This window comes from Prunus avium, chromosome 7 (assembly GCF_965620075.1).
Source record: "Prunus avium chromosome 7, drPruAviu1.hap1.1, whole genome shotgun sequence".
Classification (NCBI taxonomy): Eukaryota; Viridiplantae; Streptophyta; class Magnoliopsida; order Rosales; family Rosaceae; genus Prunus; species Prunus avium.
Genome location: NC_142290.1, coordinates 26,167,761 through 26,186,514, shown reverse-complemented (window position 1 = coordinate 26,186,514; position 18,754 = coordinate 26,167,761). Strand labels below are relative to the sequence as shown.

At 34.5% G+C, this 18,754-nt stretch overlaps 2 protein-coding genes across 3 annotated transcripts; one reads left to right on the top strand and one right to left on the bottom strand.

The window, feature by feature from the left end:
• Positions 1-1,266: 1,266 nt before the first annotated feature.
• On the bottom strand, positions 1,267-2,263 carry LOC110770760 (cotton fiber protein). Its single transcript, XM_021974980.2, has one exon. The coding sequence runs from the start codon at positions 2,218-2,220 to the stop codon at positions 1,564-1,566; it is 657 nt and encodes a 218-aa protein (XP_021830672.1). The 5' UTR covers positions 2,221-2,263; the 3' UTR covers positions 1,267-1,563.
• A 13,034-nt stretch (positions 2,264-15,297) lies between these two features.
• LOC110770750 (myb-like HTH transcriptional regulator family protein) lies at positions 15,298-18,259 on the top strand. 2 transcript variants are annotated; one of them, XM_021974967.2, is made up of 7 exons: positions 15,298-16,341; positions 16,454-16,673; positions 16,759-16,835; positions 16,938-16,977; positions 17,199-17,253; positions 17,383-17,488; positions 17,698-18,259. In XM_021974967.2, exons 1-7 carry the CDS (start codon positions 15,751-15,753, stop codon positions 17,908-17,910), a joined length of 1,302 nt encoding a protein of 433 aa, XP_021830659.2. In that variant the 5' UTR covers positions 15,298-15,750; the 3' UTR covers positions 17,911-18,259. The 2 variants fall into 2 exon arrangements, with proteins under 2 accessions (XP_021830659.2, XP_021830660.2); XM_021974968.2 differs by having other exon boundaries at positions 15,303-16,341; positions 17,419-17,488.
• The last annotated feature ends 495 nt before the right edge of the window (positions 18,260-18,754 follow it).

The window sequence follows — 18,754 nt, the reverse complement described above, 5'->3', positions numbered from 1 at the left end:
TAGATGATAGTTGTATTTGGGATTGTAAAATTTGATTTTTTGGGACTTTTTGTATTGGAAATGGTCTTAGTTTCACATTTACCTTTTGAATATATCTTATTTTATATATATTTTTACATCATAAGTATCAATTGGGAGTGTAGATTTGTGTAATTTAGACTCTCGGTTTTTGCAATAATGATTAATTGTCCAATATAATAATGTTTAGTTTGCACCCGCACAAATCTTTTCTCGAATTTATAGAGTGAACGCTATTGACCACTTATACTCTGATTTAGACTTTGAGCTATTTTATATATATGTGAATATAGAAGACATGACACTGAATTCGAAGATGAAACAAGAAGTTGGGATCCAACAACTGCGCGCTTATGTCTGATGACAGGTAAGCCGAGAGAGAAATTATATAAAGACAGACGGCAGGCAGGTAAGATGGGAACTGAGGCTCTTGACCCAGTCCAGTCTTGGTCTATATTTCAGTACACATAAATTCAACAAAATCATCGCCAAAAATCACCAAATGATGAGCTTTTAAAATAAAAAAAACACAAACCGTACCGCCATGGACAAAAGCCTGTACAAGTTATAAACCAGAACCACAAGAAAAGTTTTGGTCTGTTGGGGACAAAACAAAATCAGATGCCTAGAAAAAGGACAGTTAATTATTTTTTTTTAAGATAAGTGGGTAACTAGATCAAGTTTATATTTGGGTTTTGCTAGGCCTTTGACAAAAAAGTGCCACCTAATTTCATTTTTTCCCGAGATCTAGGCCAAGCTGTCCCCAAAGTTTAAACAGGATAAGGATACCATGAAGAAAAAAACACTTGGGACTTGGAAGTATGTGAAAATAGCTTTGCAATTCTGCAGAGACTTTTTCACATAAAAATCTACTAATTAGATATTGTTGCCTTTAGAATTGGTTAATCTTTACTTAACTACTTTAGCTTAGCTAGACAAATAAAAGCTTATAATATTGATTCATTATTTGTTTGTGAGAATTACCAGATGGGATGCCCCCTGACTGGTAAGTAGATCATGCAATTTGTGTAAAAACAGAACACAAACACACATATGTGTTGTACCAGTTTAATTTAAAGAGATTCACAAAAATAAAGACTTTAAAAGCGCAATTCTGTAAATGAGAGTCAGATCAGTTGACAAAGGCAGTATGTCCGCTCCTTTTTCTTGTAAATTAGAGTAATTTATATATATATAATAAAAACACAATTCTAAGAGTTTAACCTTGCAAAATTATGTAGCAATTAATTAACAACCACCATTCTCCTTCCCAAAAAAGAAAAAAAAAAAACCACCATTCATCACCATTCCAAGATAAGAATTGCACAAACGCCCACAACCCATCATGTACAATTCTCCAATTCAACCCCACCATTTGGAAAAGGCATAAGCTAATCAAGGAACTAAATTTGAAAAGGAAAAAAGAAGAAGAAGAAAAGAAAAAAACTCAATCCAGCCCAATCACTACACTTTCCTCACTCCAAAGATGTTACATAGAAGAATGAGAAAGGTAAAAAGAACTTCCCACACAGCTAATAAACTATCTCACATGCTTCTGGCAACCATTTCTTGGAATCTTCTGTAAGATTCCTGCTTCTCCAATATGAACTTCTCATGGCTTTGAGCAATGAACAAATCTGCTAGCTTATCAATCTCATTCACATCTATCTCATCAGCCACAGAATTATTCTTACCATGGAGCTTCTTCTCCTCAAGCCATTGGAGGTACCCAGAGAGCTGTGACTCAGGCCCATGATTTTCCTCACATTGCTGAGCATCAGTGGAAATCACTGAATTCCATGTTGAATCGTAGTACAAATGGGTGCTTGCTGTTAATCCTTCGTAGACACGTGCCGGCACAGGCAACACGTGCGCGGAAGAGCACCAATTGTAGTGCAGTCGAAATGATCCAAAGAAGATCTTCTTGGTCTTGTTCTTGATCTTGTTTTTTTTAGTAGGGTAGATAAGTTGCATGGGTTGGCTCTTTCTGAGAATCTGGATAAAAATGGATGCTGCTTTGGATTTGGCCTTGTTGAGGTACCGAATTGCGCGGCACACATGCGAGAAAATGATGTTGTGGATTAGGGTTTTGATCTTCATGATGGAGCTTAAGGTAGGAGATGAAGAAGAAGAAGAAGAAGAGGAGGGTGGTGGTAAGGTGGAGAAAACTTGAAGCGTTGGTTGGAGGGATTTCACTCCCATTTTGGTATGTGCAAAAAATGTGTGCCTAAGTGGGTCATTGGCTGAAAGGGATTTATAAAGGATTTAGTTCACCAATTTACCCCTTGACTTGTAGGTTATTTAAAGGTGTGCCATGCAACTTTGTGACCTAGGAGAGATATGGCCTCTCACCCTTTATGGATTTGCAATTTGATAAGACTTTGGAATTTGAAAGCTGTCAAAGGTTCCAAACTTCCATGCTCTAGTCGCGGTTAGATTGTTTGAACGGGTGGCAGCCATGTAATTTTGTGGTGCATCGGGGTCTCTTTGTGGGAAAGGCCAGGACAGGTAAAGTGAGGGAGTGGTGACGTTTATTGCTGGCGCCAGGATCCCAAGGAGAGGGGATTTTTAAATTCAGTAAGCAGCTCGAGAACGGCTATTGAGGCTTAAGCTTCGCCGAAATTACAAGCTCAAGAATTATTTTATGAGATTTGGCACTTGGCAGTACTGTAATTTCCGGCCTATATATAAACTGCAATCAGTGAGTGATTCAATATAATACATTCTTGGTGGTTAATTAGAGAGTGTTAAACTTAGTATTTAGTAGACCCGTAGCAGTATAATTTTCACAATAACATAATGAATGTTCAATTATCGTAAGTTATGTATTTTGATATATAATATTAGGTTTAAGAGAGATTATGATCGTTTATGAGTCACAATGAACTTGTAACTCAAGTCATTAAGAGTATTTATCCCTCCATCCGAGGCCCTAGGTTCCTCTCCCCTAATATCAACTGGATAAAAGAAAAAGATAGTTTATGAGTAGGTAGGGTAGATGTAGTTGTTTCTCTTTCTTAGGATTTTGTATGCGAAGACTATAGTGCATTTGGACATTAACTTATTGTGCACAATATATGTATAAGAGAAAATAGACCCCAATTTCCTCCTATAGCCCTAATTCTTTAGTTACTGGCTAATCATAATAATAAAAAATGAAACTACTGCTCTTTATTTGACTAATAGAATTCCACGTATCATGTGAACTACGTAGAATCTTATTTAAATACATATATTCTCACTCAGAATGATTACTGATTACATTCACACAAAAATTAAGATTTATGTGAAAATTTACTTATACAAATAAGTCTTACCTTTGTAACTTATGGGCGATGTGATTACTAAATACAATGCATGTAACATAGTTTCCACTCGGAATCCTAAATATTTTGTCTAAATTTTCAGCAAAATCAATAGGCAAAAATATTTGAAAAGGAAAGGGAAAGCAGCAAAGTTGTCATAATTTCTTCTATATTTTGATTTCTTCTTTGGGTTTTGGTAGTATGAATGATTGTACAGCACAGCATCTAGAATCTTCCATGGCATGATGTGTCATAATACATCATTGAACTCTGCCTCCTTCCCAAGTCACACGAAATTTAAAACCAATCTTAATGTGGCGTTTGTTGTAGGCTTTAGAAAGAAGCATTGACCAACTGCAGAGAAGGGAAAATCGAAGTGATTACTAGGATGGTGCTTATCTAAATTCAACTTGATCCTTCCACTTTTTTTTTTTTTTTTTGAGAAAAAGGAAACAATCAAAATAATAATAAAGGATTTCTTGTGGGATTTGGATGCTTGTAAAAAAACATTGACTATGTGAGTAAGATACAAAAAAGATGATGCATGGCAAGAAAAACTTCGAACATATTCAATTGATGAAGAGCCTTGAGCTTGATATTTTTCATCTTTGTGCAGATCAGATTTAAATTAGTTCCTGATAGCTTGGTCAACCAATGAGAATTGCTATCTTAATGCTGCTCAATTTCCAGTAACTTGCACAGAATGATACATCTTTAGTCACTTGCACTTCTTAAATGGGGATTAAAAGTGACATTTGACTTGCTTTGTTGGTGCTGGAAAAGACAAATTTCTACAGTTTCTTTGAAAGTGCTGGGTATTGACCAATTAAATTTTGGAAAGAAATAGTTTATTTATTTATTTATTTCATGCTACTGCAATCCTATGGTGTGCAGTCCATCATGCTTGTGATGGTCACATATGGGTGATTAATTTTTTTCTTTTTTATACAAGGGATATTGAGAATGAGAGAATCGAACTTAGGACTTTTGGATGTAGAGATAAACGATTTTAACCACTTGAGTTATAAGTCACTTGTTACGAGTGATTTTGTATACTGTGGAACCTAATTAACTTTGGTATTTAACAATGTTTTCCAAATTACAATCAATCTTTGAGTTGGATAAGTTAATGTTAGGTCTGTTATCCTCTTGTGGCTGATTGATCCCTATAATGTCTGTATCCTATAATTTTATGGGCAGGTAAAAAGTGCATGCCAAACATTATCATGTAACACAATAGCAACTTTTAGATATTTTCTCTTCCTCATTTTTAGTGTGGGATGTAATATTTTAATAATTCTGGGTTTGCATCAGAAGTTACACTTTGGACTTATGAAGCAAATGACATTACCACTCTCATTTTCTTTAATTTCTTAATGCAGAAAACACTCTTGGATTAGAACTATCCAATACAGTAGCAGATTCTTTGATTTAATAATTTCTATACACTTCCCAAAGCATACAAACTTGTCTCAAATACTGATTACTATATAGCAAGTAAAAAAATAAAATAAATGTACAGAGACATTTCTACATACATATACAGCACATGCATAAAAGAAGAAAAAAACACAAATTCAAGGAACAAAGTATCAAACTTTTTTTTTTTCCCATTTCTTTTTATCATCTGATATGATATTTGAAAATGGGATTTGGACTTTAAACCTTTTCTTTAGATGAAAGGCATATGATTATCCAATAGTGAAATGGCAGGAATTGAGATTATGGGAATACTATGTTCTAAAAGCCAGGGTTATCTGAGTTAAACATTCCTCTATCATTTCATGATTAGAAAAACAGATTTTGTCAAGGAATCAAAGAGAAGTGCAGGGTAAGATTGTTGTGTGTCTGGCCTGACAATAGCAGGTGCATTGAGAATCTGAAGAACACATCAACAAAAGAGAAGGAAAAAGAAAAGCAGAAGAAGAAGTAGTTACAGTGTGGAGAAATTTTAGGCCCCCAACCAACTTTAGTGTGTATCAAAAGATACATTCAATCACAGAAGATTGGTAAACATCCACCTTTCCCTTCCTTTAATTAATATATTCCCTCAGAATCACTTGTCACCTCAAGGAAAGTCCTATGCAATTCAACATTTCAACTTTCTATGTTCTTAGCAATTCCTCCTGAGTTTCTCTTTCATTTGTTTTTTCTTATCTGTTTTCAGTACAGAAGACTCTTCTGGACTCTACTTCACTTGGTACAAATTGTCCAGAGTCAATCTGCAACTAGGCAGCTTTAGGTCAAGAAATTAAACTTGATAAAGGAAAAACATGTCTCGTTTTCTCACTGCTAGTCTATTGCTCCAGAATTCAACTTTCTGATGAGATGCATGAAAGTCCAAACAAAGAAGAAGAAAAAAAATTAGTCACTTGTGTTTTAATAACAGAACTTATTAGCCCCTTTCATCTTCAGCCAATACAATCTAAGTCTTCTGAAAATTTGGCTATCTCCTTTTTTTTTTTTTTCTGCAGCAGGTGGCCCAGTGAACATGGTAGCAACTACAACTTTTGAACCTTTTGATATTCCTACTTCCTTTTTCTCAGAGTTACCTTCTCATTCAAAATCATACAGTAAACACTTGTAACCACATATTTATTTAACTCAGAAAAAAGGTTATTCCTTAATCCTTACATTTCTTTTGGTTTATTGGGTTATTCTTGCTTTTTCATTCTGGTTAATACATGACTTCCATTTCTTCAAAGGAAAAATATGATCAACCATCCTTCAAACCCAGTTCCCAAAAAAGCAAATTCAAAAGAATGCACCAGATCAAAACTGTAAATTAGAAATCTTTTCCTATTTTGACTTTCAGACAGAAATCACAACAGTAAAAGCACAATAAGAACAAAAATCAACCAGCTTGTTCTGAGGTCACTCACAGCAAGTACTTGCTTACCAAACAAAGATTTGGGCTAAAGAGGCTGGATCCTTGAAAAACTTTTCTTCTGCAATATGCAAAAACTGGTACCAACACGTAATTAGCTGTATGATGATCAAAAGGCTCATAGATAGTCTCCAATTCAATGGATTTCGAAATGCAACCGCAGACGGTAAGTATTCGTGTTCATTGTGCCAATGACTTCACCTCCAACAATCATTTGCACATGGGAAAGGCTAAAGAAAAAGCTTGCATGATATAATCAAAATCCCACATCATTTTCAGACATGGATTTGATTGTTTCATGCACATGAGTGTGTTATTAGTGTGTTCAGTTTGCATCAGCAAGTGACCACATTATTTTAGCTAAAACTGTTTCGAATTTCAAGCAATAATTGATCAATCGTCACTGAGCTAGCGACTTTATCAACTGGTCATTGCTGAAGCTTGAAGGAATGTAATTCAAAGCAAAAGATGATGAAAAAAAAGTTTCTACTTTGCATCTCAACCATCCCCTCACCAGTTCGAATTGGTGATACACTCAACACCCACTATTGGAGTTTGTTCAATCAAATCCAGCTGTGACTCTTACAACAAAGCAGATGTTTCCATGCTTGGCATGCTTAGAAAGGAGCCACGAATTAGCCAAACTTAAAATTTCCCCTCAACGCCCACTTGATAATAATTTCATTTTTTAATCTTTAATTTTTCAAATAAAAAAACTGAAAAAAGGAAAACTTGTTTGGTAACTCAATCTAAAAAGAAAAGATGCAATCCCCCAACAATTATTTGTGTAATCTATATATTTTTGTTTGTTTTATAGAGAAAGGTGACATCTAGCACCATAAGCCGTTGATCAGAAGAACCAATACAATTACAAATAATAACATATGGTTAATACAAATATGGAAGTACAGTAACAAGGGATTACTCCAAATACGAAAGAGTCCACCGTTAACGGCAAGCCCACAAAATGTATCTAAGAACCCAAAAAAAGACATGAAACCTTTTCCTTACTCTCTACACTTAAGGCATTTTAATCAAGACATTAATTTATGTGTGAGTTCAGATCTATCTACTAGTAACCTACAAGGCTACAACAGTTCAACTTCATTTCATAACGTGAGAACTGAGTGATTCATATGTTTCATTCAATTAATTACTTCTGTGAAAAGCGATTCTTCAATCTCGGTTCTATATAAGTTAACTTCAAATGTCCAACAACTCCCACAACCAAGCAACAATGTGGAAGTTGTTGACAATTTTGGTTGTGCTTGCTTTAGCTCTTGTAGCTCCTTCCGAGGAGGCTCGCTATGGGCCTTGTGTCATCGGCGCAAACTCTTCATGCAACAAAAGGCAATGGCGCGACCAAGATTCCTCTACCTTGAACAATCCTCCGGCAGCCAGCCCTAATCGGCGAATTCATATTGTTGATTATACAGATAAATATAATTTTGATATTCCAGAGCTAGAACCACCGTTCTATTTTTGATTCACAACTTCCAAACTAATGTACCCAATTTAAAAATAAAATAAAATTTCATTTTCTTTCTTTTTTCTCTGGTAAAGTTCTTGAATAAGTTTAGTTTATTGTTCATTGTGAGTGTACAAAACTGGTAAAAGAATAAAGAACAAGATGAATTTGTGGAATAGAAGTTCATGGTGGTCGCGTGTGTGTGAGAAATCTCCATCCCTGTAGTTTAGACTATCGCTTGTACTCAAAAAATAAATAATAATAAACAATGTTAGATGAGCTTGGGCCAAGAATTGTTCACTTGGTTGAGATTTTTCAAACCTTAAGCAGGCTTCAACTGTAGTTCTGTTTCTGGTCCAGGCCCCCAGATTGAAGAACTTGTCTCAAAATTGTTTTCCTTGTCGTATGAAATGGAGTGATTTGGGCCATCCTAATCGACAACTGTAGCTAAGAAGTTTGAATGGACTTGGGCTTCGCCAATTTTATTCTTTTTATTTTCAACGGAATATTGGCAAAACATGTTTTAGACGGGTCTGATTAGACTGAGGATTGGGTGCCAAAATATTGGATGGCGGTATTTTTTTTAACGGCATTTCCATGCTTCATGGAAGAACAATTCCTTGAAAAGAAAGGTAGATAATCACCCTTCTAGGTTTTTTATTTTATTTTTATTTTTTTAATAGTTATAAATGTGAACCAAATACAACATTTTAAAGAATTCCGAACATGTACTATCTATCCGTGTAAGAAAAGAATAATGGAATAGAAGTAGCATATTTATGATGAGAATGTTTGGTTACCAATTTGCCAATTTGCATCCATTGTACCAAACATGTACCTTTCAAGAGAAAATTCAACACACATATATACAAATACATACATAGAGCACAAAGACTGTCATAATATGCGACTTCCATAACATAAAGTCTATGCAGTCACTCTCTTCTCAATGTTATCAATGCTCATCCTTCCCACTTGAGCTTAAAGCTATGATAATAGTTGTTAAGAAATCGGACCTCTGATCTCGTTTAAAGAACATGTGCGAAACAATATATGTGCAGTCGGCAAAAGTAAACCAATCACACAAAACAATAATTTTGTTAATTAGGTTCAAATTGCTATGAGAATCTCATTAGGGAAGAAGAAGGTGAAACAATTATAAGCACTCCAATGCTCTTCCTCACATTCACTTTTAATTGGCATTTTCAAAATTACAAATTATAGTTCCCTAAAAGTTCAATTTATAATACATATGACCTAGGGTTTAGTGGGTGACTGACCGCTCTATCGCATCTTGAAGAAATAAAGCTCTCAAAGTAATTCGACCGGTCGTACACAAGTGGCCACCGGTCGCTCAAGCATGACTTCAAAACCATTACTCTTTGGTGTCTGAATTATTGCTCGAGCATGACTTCAAAACCATCACTTTTTGTGCGTTTCAAGTTCCAACTAGTCGGACACCACTTTGGTGACCGGTGTTTTAGCACAGTACACACCAATTGTTGAATCATTCTCCACAACTCAAAAAAGAAGAGAAAAAGAGAAGAAGAGAGAAGATGATTAGCTTATTTTTAAAAGGGCTTTCATTGGTCTTCATGAAGAACGGATGCTGCTTACCCATATCAGAATTACGAATATTCCATCGCATACTTTTTTTGTTCAATCAAAGTAAGTTTATGAAGAAAATGCTTGCTCTAGTAGGCAAAATTTGATGTCCTTGTTCGATTGACCATAAATATTAATGTGTTATCCAGTCATGACTCATGACACGATATAACTTGTGCGCATGGTAGGTAGAAAGTAATTAATTTAGCAAAGTTGGATCCACGACAGGCTCAGTAGTTTCTTTTGGGAGACTCTTGTTTTTTTACCATTTGAAGTACGGACAATTGTCGAAAACAAAGCTATAGGAAGAGTTGTTTTTATTGATGTTGATGTTACATCTTTTTACAGTTAGCTAGCTAGCTAGGTACTCTTTTGCCGACAATTGACCTTTAATTAGGTCAAGTGCCCTTTTCTGTGGCCTAATCCCATATGGTTAAATTCCTCCACAATAGTCTCCAAGCTGTTAAAAATCCAAATCTTTCGACTTCATCGAGGTGACCCTCAATGTCACCAACTTGAGCTCAGGCCTTTAGAGGGTTAGATGCTTTATGTAATGGATGTAGAGACAACATTGTCCTGTCACGAGATATTTTATTTTGCGTTGTCATTGTACTGTTGTGTGATAAGAAAGATAGATCCATATTTATTATAAAATCATCTAGGCGCATGTTACTGTAACTCATGATAGTTAGTCAGGCCATGGAAATGTGTCCCTTCAAGTTTTCAAGAGACACACTTTGTCCAATGCATATCCAACTAAGATGTAGCAACATTTACAAGGAATTGCATTTTCATTATTTATTCATAAAACACTGCGCATCTGTGTCCTCTTAAAGCAAACTACGTATTATCTTCTTGGTGTACTTATTTTTATAGTTATTCTCTTTATTATAGTTTAATGGCAATCTAGTTGTAATTGCATATTAATTAATCAAGATGATTCTTAATCGCTTTCTTTGTTTTTGGGGCCTAATGGGACGCCAGGAATTGTAAGCCAGCTGCTGCTGCAATAAGAAACTATTCTTGCTTGCTCAATCGCCTGCACACACACACACACACACAGATTGTCAAGAAATTTATCTTACCTAATAAGGACTGAGCCAAGAATGCAAACCAAGCATTGGGGAATCAGACGCGTGTATTTTTGCACATTTGGATGCATGCATATATATATATATATATATATATGCAGCATTTAGAAAAAGATTTGAGCCAGTTGTGGTCGTGGATGGAAATATTATAGTATATACATCGTCAAATCATTTTTAAACCACCTCACATCTAAAAAATAATAATTCCCAACAAACAAGTTTTTATTTATTTATAAATATGGATTGAAACTCGTACATTTCCTTATATTATAAGTATATTATTAATTATATAGACTAGTCTCACAATTTTCTGTCATAAGCAAACATGAACTTTGCTCATGGTATTTATTGCTTTTCTTCTTTCACTAAAAATTGCATGAGTAAATTTCAATATGCTCTTCGAGTATAATATGCTTTTCTTTCTTTAATGATTTTTTTTATTTATAAAATGTCATATTAGAATGAGTTTATTTATGAAAATCTTTTATACGGGTGATCTTTAAAAAGGGTTTAATTTTTCATGTGGGCGCAAAAGAGTAATCTTTTTCCATGTTAATGACATGTTTACTTACTTATAATGAATATTGGAATTATTCCTATTTATGTCTTTCCTAATACATGAGTATTGTAATTATTATAATTACTGACATCTCATACGATTATTAACACATAAGCAATAATAAAGGAAAAAAAACATGTAAGTTCCACGTTAAAATCCGTTATCCAATACTTGAATGAATTAGATTGATTAGGTGGGGAATAATTAATTCCATCTCATTCCTTCTATCCCCTATTCATGATTTCTTCTGGTTCACGACTTCCCTATTCATTCTGGATCCAAGCGACTTCCCCCCTATACATGATTTAACTCCTGAATCCAATTCAACTGACAAAGTACTGTGCATGCATCTCGCGTGTCAGTGCCTAACCTAGAAATAAAATTTAACATTTTCTCATAAGTTTATTGTTAATCACGACATTGTCACACTTAGTCATCTAACCTATAAAATACTTCCATGGCATGCAACGCTATGCGACGACCACCCCTAAACATTTCTCTCTTTCTCTCTGAAAAAAAACAAAGTTGGTATAGACTTTAGGAGATAGCTGTCGTTGCTCCTCTACAGCTAGCCTTGACTTGACCCATCCCATAACAACAAGACGTCATAAAGGAAGCAGTGCAGGATTTTGTCTCACGTCTCGAATGTTATTCAAGTTCAACTATTCCCTTGAACTAAGATCCAAACCGTTTCTTTACCAAAAAAAAAAAGATCCAAACCGTTTATTTTCAGATTCTTTTTCAAAGATCATTCTTACAAAATTCATCAAAATTGAAAATCGATAAACTATTTAATGACCATGAAAACTGTCTTAGTATTTTAGATATTCACCATGTGATCTTCTATCTATTCGATTGCAATTAGATGACTACTTTTGAATTTTTATAGATAATTTGATGAGATTTCCTAAAAATTAAACGGTTGGGATTATATAATTATATCGTAGATTGAGACTAAAATGATGATTTGTGCCCTATTACATATGATGTGGATATTAAAAAACTCTGCAGTAATTAATAGCATTATGTACATGTACATTCGCCATATATATACAAGAAGAAAGGGAGAGAAAATTGGATGGAAGGGAACAATTATACCAACATTTGATTCCTATATTGAGAGATATAGATCCTGCACCTTCAGAAAGTGCTTCTGCTTTCTGTAACTTTGAATTCTCTTCTGATTAAGACATGGAACAAGGTTCTAGGTTCTCAACTCTCAAGTGGGTTTGGTCTATTTCTTGCTAGTTTACCAAACAAAGTGGAGTCTGGCAGGTCCTCTAAGTTGAGTGCTATATATCTCTGTAAGCGAAGAATTGAATGTGCAAAAGTGTTTTTTTATAAAAAATTTATTTCAATATAAACGATATTAGGGGAAGGGGGAATCGAATCTAAAACATCATGTGTATGAGTAAAAATGCTCTTAACCACTTGAACTACAAATCTTGTTTTTTGCAAATTCTTCAATTCAATCCTTCTTCCATCACCTCTTTTTTGCCTCTTTAAACTCGTTGATTGTTGATGTTTTGGGTGTCTTTTATGCGTCTTAGTTGTAATGTTAGAATTTACCTATTGAAATTTTCTATTTGAGAAAATAAAAAAGAGCAATACAAAATTTAAACACTTTTGACTGACGGAGTGCCAGATTAATGTACGCCTCAGACTCAGAGTCATGTGTCATCATCAAGAGGCTGAAATATTCAGCCAGGAATCTGGCTTTCCGACTTGTAATAATATCAGTACAATCAACACTAAGACGCATTTGATTCTCTATAGTATGTGTTTGTTCTTGATAATGACTTTACCATTTTTTATTAACAATATTATGTGTAATTAATCACAGCTGGTTTTAATTACTAATATTTGTAACCATTAACTGCTAGTGAGAACTTCTTTGTATAGGTTAGGTCTACCAGTATTGATTGACTAAACACTCGATGGTATATGTCTCTCACGTCATCTTTTATCTAGATAGTTTTACCACTCAATCCTGTTATGTGACAGAAATGACCCATATATATATATATAACTTTTTTGCTCCCTACACTCGAATGTTAGATTCTCATTCTTCCAAGACATTGGCATCCTTGTTTTAAAAAATAGGGTTAATTGTCCTTGAATTTAGACCTGATTTGCATTTGAGTCCCTCAATTTCCAAAATCGTTCCCGTGGTCCTTCAACTTCAGTTTCGTTAGGACAAATGGTCCTACCGTCAATTTTATTAACTTTTCTGTTAAATGTAGGAGTAAAATGATATTTTTGTATTAAATTGATTAAAATATGAATAAAAAATTTAAAAACTAAAAAATTAAACTCTCTCTCTCTCTCCCTCTATTCCGATTTCTACTCCCCCAAAACTTGATTTTTTTTTTTGGGGTTGGTTTTTTATTTGATTTTCTTTTATTGTTATTTTAAAGATATGATTTTTTATTCATTTTTTTGGTTTTAGTATAAAAATACGATTTTGTCCCTGCATTTAACAGAAAAAGTTAACAAAATTGACTGCCGGACCATTTGTCCTAACAAAAGTGAAGTTAAAGGACCACATGAACGATTTTGGAAATTGAGGGACTCAAATGCAAATCAGGTCTAAGTTAAGAGACTAATAAAACAATTAACCCTAATATATATATATATATATATATATATATATATATATATATATATATATATATATTTGACTACTATAAGAATAACTTTATGGTATCACTATTTTGTAATGAAGTGTCAAATATTAGTTGGTAAAATAAAGAGCCCTTAAAATTAGGCACCTACTTGTAATTTATGCTTAGAATAGATTTAAGCGCTACAAAGTGATTTATATATTCTAATGAGTACTATGATAAATAGAGTGACAATGTCTAATAAGACTTTTCATGAGAAATTTTAAGGCGTGAACGACACACTTTCACAAAATGTTATCAATTTAGGTGTTATAATATTGGTGAACAATATGGTTCATATATTATGAATTTATAGTATAATATTAATTTAATATTAATTTATAATTACTCATGTTATAATATAAATGAATTAATAACACCACACGACGGTATGACTCACGCACTAAAGAGTGCTCCCATTTTAGATTGAGAATATTTAGGTCTAGCAGGAGGGGAAAAGAATTTGAAGTGGGTTAGTGGCCATGCAACAATATCTGGATAAGAGATTACAAAAGTAATTTTGCACAAAGAATAGTCGGTGGACATCATTTGGCTTCTTTTTCGTGTTTTTTTTTTTTTTGATTGGTGAGCATTAAATTGGCATCATAGTCCAAGCATGGTTTCTTACGATTAAGGTTGAGTTAGCAAATTTGGATTATGAGATGACATTTGAAGGATTACGAGTCTCATGAAGATGGAGATTGTTGGAGAAAGTTAACCACTAATATTTGATATTCTCATCATAAAAATTCTAATATATAACGAAAGAAATATATAAATTAATGAATTATATAAACAAAAATATTATCCACATCAAGGGGTTTGTTATATTAGAATGGATCAAACCCTTAAAAATAGTCAGAATTTATCCATTTCTAATTCTAATTTTATTATTCGATATTTTCTAATCCAATTCACACCTCTAGGCACCGAAAAAGACTGGTGACTGACATTGACTTTTCTTGTAGCTGTTTTGGCTATAATTTGTTCCTTCTATTCTACTTTTTTTTCTTTTTCTGAGTCTATAATTGGCTCCTTTATTCATGCACGATGTTGTGAACACGTTTGGGAATCTTTATTTTTGCAAAATTCCAATGTGCTTCTAGTTTTAGGCTAATCTTGCCCGTACATGAACTTTTCTAGTAATTTCAGACACCAACTTTACATGACGCAATTAATTGGGATCTTTTCATTTTCTTGGTCAGAGGAACATAGGATTATTTACATTTCTTTTGAGATAAAATATGGACTCATTTGGTCAACGGGGTCTTGTCTAGTGGAAAAATGCCTTAACTTGTAAATTAGTGGTTTAATATTCGAATTATCATGACACTTTAGTAGTGTGTGTGTGATAAAAAGCTTATCTTCATCATAAATGACCTGACTCAATAGGGAAATCTCAATTCTCCCCTTATAATTTAGACTATCGCTTGTATTTAAAGAAAAATATAGACTCATTTTATTTATTTCCTCTTTTTTCTGGGGTGGCTAAAAAAGTGACTTTCATTTCATCCGTATCCATAAGAAGGAATAACCATAGATCTGTTACTGTTATGTGAATTTATGCCAGTATCTCTCAAATATAATTATGTAGACAGAGATGCCGCCTTAATATTATTCTCCAATTTCAAATTTTAACGATAAAATAGTAACATATTGGGAATCATTAGCTTTGTCTTCTGTAACTCGCTATCCAATTGGATTTTGTGGTTTTTTATATTCTTTTGGTGATTGAGACACAGTAGCATGTTGATTCTAAGCTCTCCCTATTGGGACAGGGTTTACGCACATAATTTTTTTTATTTATAATGTGGGCAGTTGTTTTTTTCTCAATGTTTTTGTGCTTAGTTATTATCAATAAGCATTGTTCATGCCTATCCTCTTTAGAATAGTTAAAAGGACTACAAAGTATTTCTGAATTCTGTATATATTTATATTCAAAGCTTGCCAATGAAGTCTTGTGGAATAAATGAGGGTATTTGTTTTCCATAAATCTGCATTCAACATTGCTGTTTCTTTGTCTGAAAGAATGAAATTTGATAGGGTTTCAGATGTTGGGCAAGAACATTGAGCACAACTTGTTCTACTATTTCTACTTGCTCTTCTTGTTGAGGTGTTGTGAATCTTGTGGTTCTCAGTTTCTTTCTTTTGTAAATGAACGAGCAGAAGATTGATTGCCAAGAAAGAATTATTCAACAGAGCCATGGACTAATCAGTGATTTCAATTTTGAACTTGGTAGCCAGTCTTCTCAAATTTTTGATCTACAACAACAGGCTTGGAACATGGGAGTTTGTGTTCAGCAGCCAACCGAGGATCAGCCAAATATGTCACAGCTTCAAAATCATGGGCTTCCTAGGTCACCCTCCAGCATTATGAGCCGCTTCGAATCGCCGGCTTCTGCTTTTTATGCCACCGAGCGCTGTATGGGGTTTTCACAGTATCACTCTCAGGTTGGTAATTCACAGTTCCCTTCAGGCCAAACTTACAATGAAAGCTACAGCTCCATGGATTCATCAGAGCAAGCTGATCCAAATTTAGACATCAGAAACACCCTGCAGTCAGTTGTGAAATCTCAACCCAGCAGCTATCATCAATACCAGAAATCCTCAGAGAAGCCTAATCAAATCCCTTTGCCAAGCAATAACCTCTTTGAACATCAACAAAATAAGTTGCATGGAGAGAGTACTGCCTCAGTTAGGAGACCCTCCTTGTCACTTCCTCCTAAAGAAAATCAGGATCAAGCAGTATGTATATTCTATTCTATAATTCATCTTTTATTGCTGTTTTTATGCATTGATTTTTCAATGCCCCACCACTCCATCAAGATATGCATATGGGCTAGTTTCTTGTGCACAGGGTTGTTGTAATTCATTCAGCACTTCTCCGGTTACACAGCTGAGCTTCTTTTCTCAGCAAGGAAAGCAATCTCCAAGAATTTCCTCTGGAAATGTTTCCACTACCTATGGTGAATCTCCTTCAACTAGCCCCGTGCTCTCGAGTAAAACACGAATTCGATGGAATCAAGATCTTCACGAGAAGTTCGTTGAATGTGTAAATCGCCTTGGGGGCGCTGACAGTAAATAACTCAACATGAGCTTTTTAAAATTACTATACAAATAAGAATTTATGTATGTTGATTTATCTGTTGATTCATATTGTAGAAGCAACACCTAAGGCAATACTGAAGATGATGTGCTTGGATGGATTAACCATCTTTCATGTTAAAAGTCATCTGCAGGTATTCACTACTAAATGCAATTTCTTCAACTTTTTCATTCTTGTTCTTGTTTCTTCCTAGTCTGATTCATTTTTTCCCCTTTCCGTTTTATTCTTCTTGTAGAAATATCGAATCGCAAAATATCTGCCAGACACTGCTGAAGGTAAATCCTGGCTATTGTTCAATTATGTTTAACAATTCTGCCCTTAGCAGCTAGAACTTTTTAGGGTCTCATTACTTTGTTTACAAGCGTTGAAATGATGTATTGGTTCCTTATGGACATGATTTTTCCTTCTTGTTACAAAATACAAGGTTTGGTAAAGTTTATCCAGATTGGATTGGCTTGTTTTTATCTCCTAATCTAGTACTCTTCTTCTGTTGCAGGAAAATCTGAGAAAAGAACAACTTTGAATGTCGAACCCCAGCTCGATATGAAAACGTAACCCATCAGTTCACCCTGATTGTTGCTCTGATTCTCAGTTCATCAATATGATTCTATATGAACACTTTTTCCTTTTAGAACTGGAATTCTGTTTGATGTTTTTCTCTTTACTGCTATGTGCACCAGCCTCTTACAACCCAATAATGTCAACTTTTCTGACAGTGGCTTGCAAATCAAAGAGGCGCTGCAACTGCAACTAGATGTCCAGAGGCGTCTTCATGAACAGTTAGAGGTGCAACTATTAAATTTCTTGTGACCTCATTTTATTTTACTCTGCATTAGAATCCTTGTTGAGGCCAATAACTCTGGTTTGTAAATGACAACATTAGCCTAGTCAGTTGAAAGAATTCTCAGAACTTGAAGGACTTTCATGTTGCAGAGGACTAACAGAAAATACTGCAGTCTAATATTTCAATTTCATTTATTTATATCGACGAACAGATTCAGCGAAATTTACAGCTGCGAATCGAAGAACAAGGGAAGCAGCTCAAGAAGATGTTTGATCTGCAACAAAAAACAAGTAATGACCTGTTTAAGACTCAGAACTTGGACATCACATGCCATGAAGATGCCCCATCAGATAGTCTAAATGCTATTCAGGTCTCAAGCCCTGAAGATTCTGGGAATACCAATTTCCCATCCAAGATAAGTTAGTCCAAAAAAGTAAAATTTTCAGGCATTCTCGGACATAAGTGCTCATTTGGTTAAAAAGTCCCAAACCAACAAAGCTCAGTCCCTTAAGAACACCTCAAATGCTACTATACTGGGTAAGAAAGCAAAGGAGAACAAGAAGATGAGAACAATTAAAAAAAGGATATGATCCTATAGAATGACTCTTGTTATTTTCATAAAGCTTATTGTGTGGCAGTATTGAAACAATGGAATATTGTTACCCTCAAGTTCTCATGCTTTCCATGTAATCATACTTAAATTTTGTACTGTGAAATTTTTTTGCTGGTGTGGAATTCGATTTGTCATACTTCGAGCTTTTAATATGACAAAAGACTCAACAAGATTATGCTTCTAATACTGCACACAAGAGTGCATGGTCACAGCAGATATTGGACTTCCACCTAAGGATCAGGCAGGATTTCAAAATGGAATGAGCAGGATTAATTTTATGTATATATTTTTTTCTTCCTATGGCAAATAAAAAAACTTCAGAAGAATTTTCTTTTTATCTTTCAGATTTTCCAAACATACCAAGGTTATTCCTGCCTTGCTCACCCCCATTTTCTGTTCAAATCTTTAGTACATCTTGTTATCGGTTGCTCCTCCTTGGCGGTGGTGGTGAATCTGCAATGGTGGCGCCGATGATGTGCTACGTGGTGTCGGCGGGTGTTGCTATTTTCTAAATCTAAGCTTTATTTGTTTATTTGGGCCTTGACGTGGTTTGTATCTTTATGTTGGGTTCATGTACTTTATTTGCTGGTGATGTATTTATTACGGGTTTTCCATCTTTTGTAATTCTTCCCGCCATCGGTGAATAGAGTAACTT

What these genes read in the sequence shown, in the direction of transcription:
- LOC110770750 (XM_021974967.2), top strand. Translation starts at nt 15,751, where the DNA reads ATGAACGAGCAGAAGATTGATTGCCAAGAAAGAATTATTCAACAGAGC. An exon ending in TCGCCTTGGGGGCGCTGACA is followed by an intron (nt 16,674 to 16,758) that starts GTAAATAACTCA and finishes TTCATATTGTAG; the next exon opens with AAGCAACACCTAAGGCAATA. An exon ending in GTCTTCATGAACAGTTAGAG is followed by an intron (nt 17,489 to 17,697) that starts GTGCAACTATTA and finishes ATCGACGAACAG; the next exon opens with ATTCAGCGAAATTTACAGCT.
- LOC110770760 (XM_021974980.2), bottom strand. Translation starts at nt 2,220, where the DNA reads ATGGGAGTGAAATCCCTCCAACCAACGCTTCAAGTTTTCTCCACCTTA.